Below are 14,309 nucleotides of genomic sequence, written 5' to 3'. Positions count from 1 at the left end.
TTTACCTTTACCTAGGTCTATAGTAATTCAATTTATATAGCATCACCAATGGATTTTGTACTCAGAGTAAAAAGCTTACAATAGAATACAATAAAATCCTCATCAATGTAAACTTAATCAATTCTTATAGAGAGGAGAGAATTAGGAAGAAATTCACAAAAGCTGCAGTCCTACACACACTTACTCCTAAATACACGTACTTGGGAATAAGTCTTATAGATTTCAGCCAGACTCAGCTAGACTATAGTAAACATGTACTGTATAGGAATGAGCGCTGCAGGGACTATTAACTAAAAAAAAAAACCAACAGTGCATCTTGTGAAAAATATCTGAAAAATAAATACCTCTCAGACCTGTTTATATCCCAGCTCCTAACAATGACTGAAGTAGATTTTTGAAAAAGGAATATTCCTGCCTTCTAAAGCTAGGCTGATGGCAAATGGAGATACAGGACCTTTTTTGTGATGGCTCCTCAGCTGTGGAACACCTTTCCTAGGGATGTCAGCTGCTTTATTGAGTTTTAAAGATCAGCTTCAGATTGTTTGCTTATATTTTGATTTCTTATATTTTTAATGAACAATTAAATCTGTTCTCACTTCTATTGCTAAGTTATTGCTGTTTTATATATGCTATTGATTGCATAATTTTATATTTTCTAGTGATGTTTTTATTGTTTTATTTATATGATGTGTAGCCATCTCATGAATTTTTGGAAGTCAGGGCAGAAATGTCTGTAACATTAAAAGAAACACAATCCTGCTCACAAAAAGCTGACAACACTAATGTCTAGAATGCTGCTGATCACCAAGCTTATCTTGGGTATGACATTTTTGTTCCAGCCCAGCTACTAATGAAGTATGAGGCTAGGGAAGTAAGGGGATTGGTTGCGTGATCTGGGTGGGTGGTGGCTTGTATGTCATTATAGTATATGCCTGTCCAGATTGGCACTTGGTGTTAAGAGAGGCATCCCTTCCTCCTATCCTGGAGAACTGTATGGGTTTTGGCTGCTTGCCTCTTGGGGAATGGATAGGAATGTTTTGGCCACCATCAAATTGGTGTGTGACAGTGGTCTTTTCTGCCTGCCTCATACTATTCTGCCTTGTTTGTTAGGTTTCTTCCTGGTCACAACTGCAAGTACAGGGCAGGTCTGAGGAGGTCTAAGACACTATATTTATTGGCACCCTAAGGCATGCATTTGTGTGGTGGGGAGGCCTAGACGCTTTACAACTCAAGGAGTTCTGATGGGGGTTTTTCTGTGTGGTGGGGGCATCACCAATCTTAAAATTGTGATGCCCCCACCAACCGTAAAGTTGTATGGCTTGAGAGGGAGGATGATGCTTCCTGAAAATGCCTTGACTGCTTTGATCAGCTGAGAGGAGCAGAGATGCTGAGATGCTGCTATGATCCTAAGTGTCATAGCCCAATGAGATGTAGGTTAGTGACCCACTAAAAATGCTACAGAGTGTTTAGTTTCTGCGCTGTAGGGAATAGAGAGCCAATCCCCTTGTTGACACTTTGTGTCCTCATTGGGGTGGGTGCTAAAAGCCTTGTGTGTTGAAGTTTTGTTTCTCACACAGCTGTTAGAAGCCCTAATGTGGGGTGTGGGGTGGGAGGACCCACTGGCAATCCTTTCAGAATTGAATTCCTATTTCTGTCTACCATTCCAAACATTCTATTCTTATCAACCATGCCAATAACAACAAGGAAGCTCCTTCTGACTATAAACTTTTACTTTCATGGCTCCTGACTACAGATTTTTTACTTCCATTTTTATTATCGATCTATATGTTTTTTTCTTTTTTCATTGCTCTTGTGTGGCAGCAATTAGATTGAAGCTATTCACAAGTCTAGATGTGATAGACATAGGATTGTGCTGCTGCTGTTGCAAGCTTGCTGTGAGTCTTTCGTTCTTCTCAACAAAGGGTGTTAGTGCAGGAAACTGCAAAGATGTTTGTGAAAGGGACATAAAATCCAAACCAGTCAAATCAGCATGTGGCCCAAGCGAACAGGTTGATAAGTAAAAGGCTTTTGCAAATGTTGCCAGATCAGATCAAGGACCGGAAAACCAAGTATTGTTTCAGTTCAGTCAAACCCAAGGAAAACAGTGTATTTCAAGCTAGGAAGGAATGTTTTAAATTTTACAGTGGGAACCTATAATTTTCTATCAGTAATTTTCAAAATGCCTTCAGTCCTCTCCTCATTTGTTTTTGTAATATGACTGCCATATTGCAATATTTTCCTAACATGTTTCTCTGAAAAATTGCAACACATATTTCATTTAGTTAAGTTGCGACAGATGTCTGTTGTTTAGCAACATAAGAGGCCCAAGATAAAGTACTCTCCGTTTAAAGCCTACAACACAAGGAACAGTGAATCATAATAGTTAACGGCGGTGGCCGACACATACTGCAGTGTGTTCCATCGCCAGAATGCTTCATGCCAGGGCTGCTGCAGATGTGTAGGCAGCCAGGATGCTGTTAGGAATGAGCAGTCTGCAACTAGCACCAATGCAGTTTTTTCTATTCCTGTGAATGAGAATAACTATGGTAGCACTATTTGCGCAACTGCTCATTTTTAACAGCATTGGGGCTGCCTGCATGTTAATAGAATGCTGCATGTCATGTAGGCCACTGAAAGACCCTTAATTGTGCCAAAAGAAAAAAAGATTGTGGAAAAGGAAAAAGAAATGTTGTGGAATACCAGCTCTGTAATCATGCAAGACACTCTAATCTTCAATGTTGATTTTTACTCATTTATTTTGCACAAAGGCAACAGAATATCCAAATTTGATGTTTTGATAGATCTGTTAGTATATTTTATTGTGAGGCCCCAAAGTAGTTATGGGGTTGCAGAACTCAGACTATATGCAGGTTCATTTGGAACCAAGGATCGTTTAATAATATGGTCCCCATGTTCTGAAGACTGCGTAAGGATCAAGACCTCATAACAAATTGTACCGGAAAAAAGGAGCTGAGGATCTGCTGACTAATCTCCCAGTATGTAAAATACAGGATTTATCTTATTGTATTTAAAATATTTATCCTGTTTCTCCAGTGCAATACTGCTCAGGGTGACTCATGAGACAATAAAACTAATTAAAAAATAAAATATTTAAAATTTAGTTTAAAACAAGGCCCAATTAAAAGCAGATTTAGAAATTAAAAGCCTACTAGAAACAGACAACAAATAAAAATTAAAATGCCTCTCTAAAAAGATGAATCTTCATATGTGTTTTTTTTAATTCTAAGAGAGGGGACATTATGAAGCTTGCCTAGGAGGGCATTCCAAAGCCAAGAGGACAGCCTTTTTTCTGTCCCTGGTCCCCACCCTCATCTCAGTCAATGGTGGAAACATGAGCAGGGCTAATAGAGCAACATCATGTTGAAGAAGAGGTGAAAACAGAAGGTGTGGGGGTGTAATCTAAGGAGGGGGAATGCTGAACCCCTTTGGAGAATCCATGGTGGTTGATAGGGCTGTGCACAGGCTGACATATCCACACGATCCTGGCCATTCTTGCATCATATTCATGATGCAGGGGATTATCAGCAAAATCCATCAGGATAGGGTAGGGGTGGAGTTTACTTTTTAATGAAGAGCCAGCTTCAAAGGAATTGGCTACCTTTCACTAAGCTGCAGTGTAGCATTTAAAATTGCCACCTACCCCTTCCTTGTCTCACTCTAGAATACACCAGGAAAGGAAGCAACATCATGCCATTATATCCTTTTCCTGGTACATTATTGGAGGGGGGGGGAATGGCCATGCCATGTAAATGCTGAGTGCTGTGTGGTGCTTGCATCACCTCTGACTTGATTATCAGTGTGGCTCCTGGTGTTTTTTGCTGTTCTTTTTTTTTTTTTTTTTTGCCACTGTGGCATCTGAATCCCCATTGCATTGAATAGGAGGTGAAGAATTTGAATCCACCCACCCATTTTGGCTGCTGTCTTCTATTCATGCAATGGCTTGGGGAAACTGATTGCAAAGGGGAGAAGGAGAGCAACTGAGGAGGCAGCAGCAAAAACGGGGCAGGTGAAGGAGAAAGTGAAAAATAAAAGTGGAGGTGATTGAGGTGAGAGAAGAGAGGGAAAGGGTGAAAAAGAGAAGGATAACTTCTTCCCTTTCACCCACCAAAATTTCTCCACTTGTTGACTAATTAAGACAAAAGTATCAATGTTAATTATTCCATAACTACTAATTGAAAACCCTGGGTGCTCTTGGTTTCAGTTACTAATCTTTAGCCTTGATTCCCAGCACGCTAAAATATAATGTTCTGTGGGAATAGGAGGGATTTTTTGGTATAGATATATTTTTTCCATTATTAATGTATTCTTAGATGCAATGGACAGGATGTGACAAGTGTTAGTCCTGAGACCTGGAAGTAGAATAAGCAAATAGAGTTGCCATACCGAATTAAGCACAGATAGAGCATTAATCTGACAATGAAGTATAGGATGCAGTGGGGGAAAGTAACACGAGCTTGAGCAGATATTAAATGACCCATTCACTGTTGTTCATTTCCAGCTTGTGGTGGACAGAAGGTTAATTGCACCCCTATTATCCTGACTCATGCAATTATGGACCAATCCTCTTGAATTTATGTGTACCAGTCATGGGGGTCCTTTTGTGCAACTGCCAATTAGTTAACTGGTCCATCTGGAGGGAGCAAAGGTCTAGTGATGCAGGGCAGAAGAAAAAAGCTGCTTGTGCTGGCTAAAAAGTTGATCTTCTCACTTACTGACCCCACAGTAAAGAGCTTATTTGTAAATGTTGGAATTTCAGCAATGAATTGAAAAGTCAGTGGACTATATGATGTTACCTTGCATAAAATATATTTTGCAGGAGATTATGTGGTTATGGCAGTCTACTTTGACCTGAGCAGAAGGATGGGCTACTTCACCATTCAGACTTACATTCCCTGCACACTCATTGTAGTGCTATCCTGGGTCTCTTTCTGGATTAATAAGGATGCCGTTCCAGCCAGAACGTCTTTAGGTAGGTAATTGCTTCTTTCTCCTCTAATTGCTCAATTTCACACCAAGTGCCCTCAAATCTGCCTTGGATTGTGACCATGGCTTGTGCATTTTCTCATTCATGAAATGGTGTCACTTAGACTATGGATAGTTCCAATAGATCCATGTCAAGAAAACACAACCAGCCCAAGACTTGACATTTGACAGGAGCAATGAAACTGTTGAAGTTGATGTGCTACATCTCCAGCTGAATTGGAAAATTCTGCCCCTTTAGTTCAGAATACCACTGAGTGTAAATGCTGCCCAGTGTGTATAAACATCACCATTTACAATATTGTGACATTTCTTATACAGTGTAGCGGACTCAAGTGAGATGTTTACATGGGCCAGTAGTCATACATAGATCTTAAGTGAAAGAGGCTATTTGGAAGCTCAGTTAATCAATATTTGTAAATGCTTAGGAGAGGCAAGGAAAGAATGAAAATGAGAGAGAGAGAGAGAGAGAGAGAGAGAGGGGCAGCACTTTCAAAGACCCAAAGGCATTATTATAATGTATTGCTTACCTTGTCCTAAAGCGCTGAGGACCCCTGTGTGTATTTCTCACAAGAATTTCACAGCTATATCACAGTTTATAAGATGCTTCTGCCCGTGTTAGGCTGGATTGCATTACTCATGATAAAACAGCAACTCGCAAAGATCTCAGGAACATTTCATAAGGAGTATGAATGTTAGGGTGGAACTACACAGTACATACTGTAAGGGAGGGGGAGGGGGAACTGTGGGTTCCGAACCCCATTTTTCCTTTGGAAGGCAAATACAAGTGTTGGGATTTTGTATGGTGTTCTGGTAAGGAGAACCCAAGAAGAAAGGGACTTCAGTTAACATAAGAACAGGTCCAAGGCCTATCAGGTCCAGCATCCTGTTTCACACAGTAGCCCACCAGATGCCTCTGAGAAGCCCACAGGTAAGAGGTGAGGGCATGCCAGGGCCCCCTGGTCACACCATTAAGGTATGTAAGTAGTAAGCAGCAAAGATCAGATTTAGGGATGATTTTATACTTTGAGTGAAGGTATCACCCATTTACAACAGGCAATGGAGTCATTTCCTAGCTCTCATCTTAGTAGCAGAACACTCTCTACTGACAAAGTGGGAAGGAAGTCAGTTAACTGGTTTCACATCTATTGTATTTATTTATTTGCCATTGCATGCAAGTCAGCTTTATTTATTTATATTATCCCTCCCTTCACACTTTCACTGTAGTCTCAGAGCAACTTATATAAAAACCGAATACAAAAACAAAGCAACATCAAATCCAATAAAATCTCAGTTAAGTTATATAGCAAAGTCAACCTTAATTCAATCCATTTGCTGTGACTTGCATCTTCTTGCTATGGTATGTGACTATTGAGAATTTTCACACTAAGCAGTAACGTATTTTCTGTATATTTTTCTCCACTTATTAGGTATTACAACCGTCCTGACTATGACCACCCTCAGTACAATTGCTCGTAAATCTCTCCCAAAAGTCTCTTATGTGACAGCAATGGATCTCTTTGTATCAGTTTGCTTCATTTTTGTTTTTTCTGCACTGGTGGAGTACGGGACTCTTCATTACTTTGTCAGTAACAGAAAGCCAAGCAAGGATAAAGACAAAAAGAAGAAAAACCCTGTATGTATTCTGTTAGTATACAAGTTGATTCTTGATTTAATTATTAGAGATGTGCACGAATCGCAAATTGCGATTTGTTTTGCGGTAGAATCAAAACCGGCTGTTTCAATTCAACCACAAATGTAGACATCTCGAAACCAGGTTGATTTGAGTCTACCTTGATTTTGAAAATCGAACCTGAATCAATTCAACCTATGAGGGTGGGTGGGGAGAGGAGAGCCTCTGAATTACTTCAATAAAAGGGGGGGTGGGAACAGCACCAAGGCACCCCCAAAGTAAATATTGAATTACCATCCTTTGCAGAGCCTACAGCAGTGACTGTGACTCCGAACCGGTGGACACCATCCTTTGTGGTTGCCGGCTGTTCCTATGAAGAGATTACTGCCATTATCCCTTTTTTAGCCCACTCTGCTCCTCTGGTGGGAGCGGAGAGATAGGGCTGGCTGTGGCTGCTGGCATGGCAGCAAGGAGGTTGTGAATGGACCCACCATCCCTCACTTCCAATGCAGAGTTGGCAGCAGGTGGTGGGGAGGCTACAGTGGGACTGTCATCCCTCCCTGCAGCTGACCTCGCCGGTGCTCGCTCTCACACTGACTGCCCCCGCTGGCCTAGTCGCCTTTAAATGGCTCTGTGCAGGCATGGGGAGGCCATTTAATGTGGTATCCCAGTGTTCTTTTTCACTTAAGCACCAGTGTTCTAATTAAAAGAACACTGGCTACTCCATTAAACGGCCTTCCTGCACCTGCGCAGATGCAGATTTAAAGGAGGCTTGCCCAGCAGAGCGGTCAGTGTGAGAGTTAGTGTGGCCAGGCCAGCCGCAGGAAGGGACAGCAGTCTCATCACAGCCTCCCCACTGCCAGGAGGCAGCTCTGCATTGGCTACCAACTCTGCATTGGCAAGGAGGGGTGGCGGGTCCAATTGCCACCTCCCTGCTGCTATGCCAGCAGCCATAGCCAGCCCTATGTCTTCGCTCCTCCCACAGGAGTGAAGCAGGTTAATAAAAGGCTTGTGGCAGATTTTTCTTTATTAATTACTATTATTATTTATTTACACAGTCAGACAGGAGTTATTGACTAGTTTGTTTTATCCAGACATCGAGTCCTTCCCAAGGACCTGGGATGGCTGAATTTTATTGTCAATGTTGTTGCTATTATTATTATTATTATTATTATTATTATTATTATTATTATTATTATTTCTATACTGCCCTTCCAAAAATGGCTCAGGGCAGTTTACACAGAGAAATAACAAACAAATAAGATGGACCCCTGTCCCCAAAGGGCTCACAATCTAAAAAGAAAACATAAGATAGACACCAGCAACAGTCACTGGAGGTACTGTGCTGGGGGTGGACAGGGCCAGTTACTCTCCCCCTGCTAAATAAAGAGAATCACCATGGTAAAAGGTGCCTCTTTGCCCAGTTAGCAGGGGTTTACAGGACCAGCTGGCAGCCTAAGGGGATGGTGGCCACCAGTCGGGGGTGCCCTGGCGTCGGTTTTTATGTAAGTAAATTAGAGGCTCTCCTCTCCCCACGCACCCCCACACAGGTTGAATCAATTCAGCTAGATTCTCCTAGACTCTGGCTGATTTCGATTCTACCTTGAAATCTAACCACCCCTTCTTGGGATGATTCTTTTCAAGGTAGAAACACTCAAATCACCCAGGTTTGAGTAGAATCGATTCGCTACTGAATCGATTCTCACATCTCTATGAATTACGATTTTCTAAAGGAAAAGCTTTATTAGTAGTGCTATAGGTGGAAGCCCTGGAAGGTTTGCTTGGTGATCAGGCAAGGGCTGGGAACTCTGCAGCACATCATTATCTGTGCTCTCAATGGCCCGTAATAGAGTGGGCTTAAGGAAGAAAACAAAACCATGTAATTTTGTCTTATCCTTTGCCTGATTCTTGGAGTGTCTAACAAAAAGAGTGAGGGAAGGTCTTTTAAATGTTTCAAACATTGTGTATGGAGAAGCCCCTCACCCATCTTTGCAGTCCAGAAATTTAAATATCAAGTAAACCTCCTTGTCTATTGTATTTTTATTGCAGAGCTTCATTATATAATTAAGGTGCAGTTAACAGAACTGATTCTGTACTACCATTATACTGCAGTAAATTTCTGTTGCCTGATTATTATAATTACTACTACTACTACAAATATTTCTATAATACTTTTCAACAGAATGGTCTCAAAGTAGATTACATAGAAAAAGAAATAAGATTGGTTCCAAAAGGGCTCAAGTCTAAAAAAAAGTTTGACACCAGCAACAGCTACCAGAGGGATCCTGTACTGGAGTTTGATAGGTTGCTCCTACCTATCACCCATCAATTACTCTCCAGCTTCTTTTGAGATAATCCTTTTGGAATCCATTTATTTTATTTTATTATTTTACAGGAGGCTAGCTTTTCTCCTGGAATTGCCAAGAAGTGGGTTTTCCAGACCCCTACAGTCCTTTTTCAAAACATAGAAGCATAGAGATTACCCCAATGGGCTACCTTATCCTTCAGTACCCCTTCTAATTGGTATGCTTTTGCAATGGTGATAGACCTTTTGTACCCTATGAGTACACCAATGATTGCCATACCTTTCTGGGTAATATATCCTCCAATAACGCGGCCCGCCCCAACCCCCAACCCCAAAGGTTGATGTGTCATCTCAGCCACTAAGCAACAGTCAGCAACTAAGCAACTAAGATCAGACAGAGGCTGGCCTACAGGGAGAAAGGTCCTCAGGTACCCTTTGGGGAACACAAAGCATGGGATATCCATTTTTCTCCTGGAGTTGAAGTAAACCCTGAACACTGAACACTACGTCCTGAACACTGAAGTAACATATTAACTGCTTAAGATTGACAGAAATGTATAGCCTGTGCAGGTTTAGTCCTAACTTTAAAATATGAAATGTGTGTTCCTGTGTGTCTCTTTCCCCCACCTTTACTCTCCCTCTTACAGACACTTTTCTTTTATTGACTGTACTGTCTCTCTTCTCTCTCCCTTTCCTGCCATTTGAAATTACAGGGCATTTTATTAACACAGTGCAATTTCACATCAGATAGTGAGTATATTATGGAGTTTCCATCTGCATAGAAAGACTTCACACCTGCCTAAGAACTCATTTTAGTTTGGATGACTGCACAAAATTGCCAACTAGGTGTTGATCCAATAATGTTCCCAAAATATTCCAAAGAGTATAAGAGTTTTGTATAAGAGTTCCTTCAAAATTATGTTGCAATCCAAATGAAATGGCCACCTTGAAAACTGTGGTGGTAGGCAGTAACATTTGGAGCACAGACATCAGTGGGGCAGAGGACCATGAACTGTCAGTATGGAAAGGGAATGGCATTTCCTCAATGCTACTCTTTCGGTCTTTTCTACTAGTCCAGAAGGAGCCCAGAAACCAATAGCATTTGATTAGCTGGCTGAGAATGTATTTTCTCTCAAACTGGAAATGCTTCAGGATGAACTGTAAGATTCTTAGTTCAGATCCTTCTTTACAACCTTAGGATACCTTAGATCTTTCATGTTAATCACTTAAATAAGTTCTTATTTACAATTCTCTGCTCCTTTTTCTATTTCTTTTTTTTTTAACTTGCTATAGTTTGGAATATTTAATTTATGCTACTTTTTGTCTCCTTCCCTTCCTTCCTTCCTTCCTTTGATTTAAAAACTCTGATTCTTTTTTTCTGTCTACGAAACCAAAGCTTCTTCGGATGTTTTCATTCAAGGTATAATATTTTTGGTATAGAAATCCACTGCATGTGACTGCTGAATTGAACAATTAGAGCTTCAGTAAAGGCATATTAGATATTTATGCATTCTACTTGAGGCAGCCTTGCAGTGAAGTAGAATGGTTAATATTTAGAAATTAATGTGTAGTTGATTCAGCAGCCCAAACACCAATTCACCACCTTTTTGAACTTATGATAAGTTCAAAGGCTATTCACATTTTTGGATCGCATGCATGAAGAGAGCTTAGTATAGCGAAAACATCTGTGTTGCTCTCTTTTTTCAGTTATTCATGGGATCCAATCCAGAACCACCAGCTACACCAAGTATCCACAATAAAACCCTTTTAGAACTCAGTTCTGTCTCTTAGTGATCTCATTGGAAGAAATGTAAACTACAAATCTATCAAGAGCTGTACTAAAGTATTAGATACCATTGGAATAAGTGCAATATTATTCTTACACAAACTGTCAAGAGTTTTGAAAGGGTACCAAATGCTTACATTTTAACGCTGTCACTCACTCTATAGACACTTGTTAGCCAAAGTGGCAAATACAGGTAGCTGTATAATACTTTTAAATGTTCCTCTTTCTGAAATGCAGGTATTTAGTTCCTGGTGAAACAAATGTCCAAATGAAAGAGATGAATTAAAATGATAATGCTAATTACTTGTAAACAGTTTTCTGTTTCCAGCCATAATTTTAAGCAATCCACTCTTTAATCAGTCATCTGCCAGCTGCTCTTTATTGCAGCGTGTTCACCAAAGGATCAAAATAGTTTATTGGTAAAAACACATGGCAAGTGATGATACAATTATTATTGTATTATTATTAATATTTACAGCTACTGTATCCTATGTCGGCACTTTGAAGCTTCTAGCTGGAAAACAGTTGTAAACCCAGAGCTGCATGTGATTAGGAATGTCTAGTACTGAAGATCATTATAGAGACCCACCTAACCCAAGTCTGAGTACTTCGTCTGGTATCCTTTCCCCCTTAATCAATATTAGAGACCCAGCTGCATCACTTCTTAAATTCAGCATTTCCCAATTATTTTTCCCATTTCTACTAATTTGAGGGGTGCGGGGGGATGATTGCCTTCCTATACTTATCAATTATTCCATAGCCAATGGGAACAAATACATCACAGTACTCTTTTGGTTGCACTCCTGAATAAACTATTTGTAATTAAACCCTACTAAGCTGATGCTATTAAGTAAAATGTGATTGTTGTACTTACCTCTGAGTCTAAGTGTTGGATTGTTGCTCTGAATGTGTTCAAAATCAAGGACTTATCATTACAATAACACCTTCAAAGCCTTAGGAATCCCCTCATTATACCATTAGAGCTATACCATTAGAGCTATAGACATCCATAGACTAACACTAGTTTAAACAGATAGTACTTGGTTATCAAGAGCAAAACACTCATTCTTTCTTCTTCCCCTTCTTACCACCCTTTTGTCCTAGGCACCTACTATTGATATCCGCCCAAGGTCAGCTACTATTCAAATGAACAATGCCACACACCTCCAAGAACGGGATGAAGAGTATGGATATGAATGTCTTGATGGCAAGGACTGTGCAAGTTTTTTCTGCTGCTTTGAGGATTGCCGAACGGGAGCATGGCGGCATGGAAGAATACATATCCGCATTGCCAAAATGGACTCATATGCCCGCATATTCTTTCCAACCGCCTTTTGTTTGTTTAATTTGGTCTACTGGGTGTCCTACCTTTATCTTTAAACAAATAGAAAGGAAATAGGTGATATGAGCTTTATTCTTGAAATTTATTAGAAAAGTGGTTTCCTGGTTAAGCCAACTTAATTGCCATAAACGAGTGACCCTAGAAGGCTCCAACAGGCTCACAGATTTCCCTGTAAGCAGGAACCTCCCCATTCACTTTCATGTCAAGGAATACTCAGCACACGCACCATTACGCACACAGAGCATTCCCTGAAATGTGGAGGGAATGGGTCAGCACCTGCTGATCTACACTTCGTTGAATATAAGAACTTCATGGAATCTTGGAATTTATACCTTGGAATTTGACACTTTACAGTGATCAAAATTCTTTAGTGCCATAAACCAATACATATCAATTATCATATAATTTGTCTGACTACTGTACAGTTATTGTAATCAGATGCTAACATTCAATATTTTAGCAACTGGATGCAGACAAAATCAAGTATCACCAATGAATCTCAGAAACACACGAAGAAGACCCACAAGCTATCCTTAAAGTGTAGCTATTATTAACATTTCAACTGTGAATGATGGCGGTTAAAATCATAAAGGTAAAAATACTGTATAGTTTGTTAGCATTGACTATAAATATGTGATATCTTTGTCCTCTGTGGGCTTTTCTTTTTGGAAGAGTCATTTCTCACTTCAGATCAGTGTAACTAGTCTAGAGAAAAAGTAGCTTTTTGTCACACCCAAATAAAAATAGGCTTTTTGGGTGCCCTCCCTAAGAGCACATGTACAAATGCTGTAAATATTTCACTACCTTGTACTTGGGTCTAGTGCATGAAGATTTTTTGGGGAGGGACAAAATAAATGGAGCAAAGGTACCATAAACACTATTGTCTTTTATTTTGTATTCCTGGCTTTGCTATTGTAGCAAGAAAATGTAGATAAAAACCATCTTATTTTTATTTCTCTGGCAGAAATGCCTTCTCCCTCATGCATGGAAGATTTAAACGGCCAGCACTTTCTGTAATAAGTTAGAAAAGCCTTAAGAAATTGAGCATAATACCAAACATAGACAGAGCAAATAAGTAAGACCAACATGAATAATATCATAGTCTACCTTAGTCTATAGATTTGCTCCAGGTGTTTTCTGCTATTTTATTCCTCACTTTCCATAGCAACTGGAAACTGCAATCATTATGCATTGCAAGACTGGCTGTGGTTGTTTGAAGCATTTGTTAGTGGTGAACTGATCCTTCCCTACTCTGAATGCTGATCATTTGCACCTAGACTACATTTGCCGAGATGCATCATCCATCTGAATGAAATGGAGTCCTAATATAGCTCTTGCTTTTCACAAATACAGCAAACATTTGTTTTCCAGGCAGATGTGGGACCATTTTCATTTGTGCCAATATATGAAACTGCAGTGCACCATACATTTGTGTGATGTCAGTGCTGCTTCTTCCACTCCAAGTCCCTTGATTATTCTATAGACTTTAACCATAGCTAGCACGCAAGTTAGAAACAACTTTGAAACAAACTGTCAAAATAACAAAAGGGAAGAGAGAGAGTGACTTTGCTAATCAACCATCTCTGTGTAGTATGTGTGTATCAAAATAATAAAACCCACTTGGGTAAATCTTGAAACTCATTTAGCTAGCTACTGGTTTTAAAATACCTGTAGAATGCTCAGTTATGCAACCTTAAGCACATGTAAATATTACTGACTTTTTAATTATTACGGATGGAACAACACCCGTTCATGTCAAGCAGGTTTGCAGTTGGGAATGAAGAACCTCTATGTATATTATCATAGCAGAATTAATGATAGCCAATACAGTACAGAGACCTAAGGACAGTTTTCCAATGTCTGTATAGTTTTGGAAATAAACATGTATAGAAAAGTATAACTAATTCCTGATCATCAGTTGCTCCTTGTCTAATGTATTTTAAAGAAGGAAATGCACACACCCATAGATTTTTTCAATAAAATTACTGCACTCAATCTTACAGTAGTTTTGTGCCTGACTTCATTAAAAGTAGGGTTTTTGTGCACTAATGAATCTGATTTCTGAGTGCTGCTATAGGATTTCATCTTTAGTTAAATATCTTCATTTTTATTTGCCCATTTCAAAATGATTAAAACCACAGTTTTTAAAGGAACATACCTAACTTTGTGCATGTGAGATTTCCAATTAAATTCTCCATAGAGTTCCTTATGTGTGCAAATGTTTGTGGAATAGAAGTTATAT

General features: G+C 39.7%; 1 protein-coding gene across 2 annotated transcripts in view; it reads left to right on the top strand.

Moving 5' to 3' along the window:
- GABRG2 (gamma-aminobutyric acid type A receptor subunit gamma2) overlaps positions 1 to 14,067 on the top strand; it is a 135,674-nt gene extending 121,607 nt beyond the window's left edge. Inside the window, exons 7-10 of one of the 2 annotated variants that reach the window (XM_053297920.1) lie at positions 4,838 to 4,990; positions 6,432 to 6,637; positions 10,336 to 10,359; positions 11,830 to 14,067. In XM_053297920.1, coding sequence (XP_053153895.1) covers positions 4,838 to 4,990; positions 6,432 to 6,637; positions 10,336 to 10,359; positions 11,830 to 12,105 — 659 coding nt within the window. In that variant the 3' untranslated portion in view covers positions 12,106 to 14,067. The remainder of the gene's footprint in view (positions 1 to 4,837; positions 4,991 to 6,431; positions 6,638 to 10,335; positions 10,360 to 11,829) is intronic. The other variant, XM_053297921.1, reaches the window with a different exon arrangement.
- Positions 14,068 to 14,309: the final 242 nt, after the last annotated feature.

Source organism: Hemicordylus capensis, chromosome 2 (genome assembly GCF_027244095.1).
Source record: "Hemicordylus capensis ecotype Gifberg chromosome 2, rHemCap1.1.pri, whole genome shotgun sequence".
NCBI lineage: Eukaryota > Metazoa > Chordata > Lepidosauria > Squamata > Cordylidae > Hemicordylus > Hemicordylus capensis.
The sequence above is the reverse complement of the archived record's forward strand: the minus strand, read 5'-3'. Positions and strand labels throughout refer to the sequence as shown.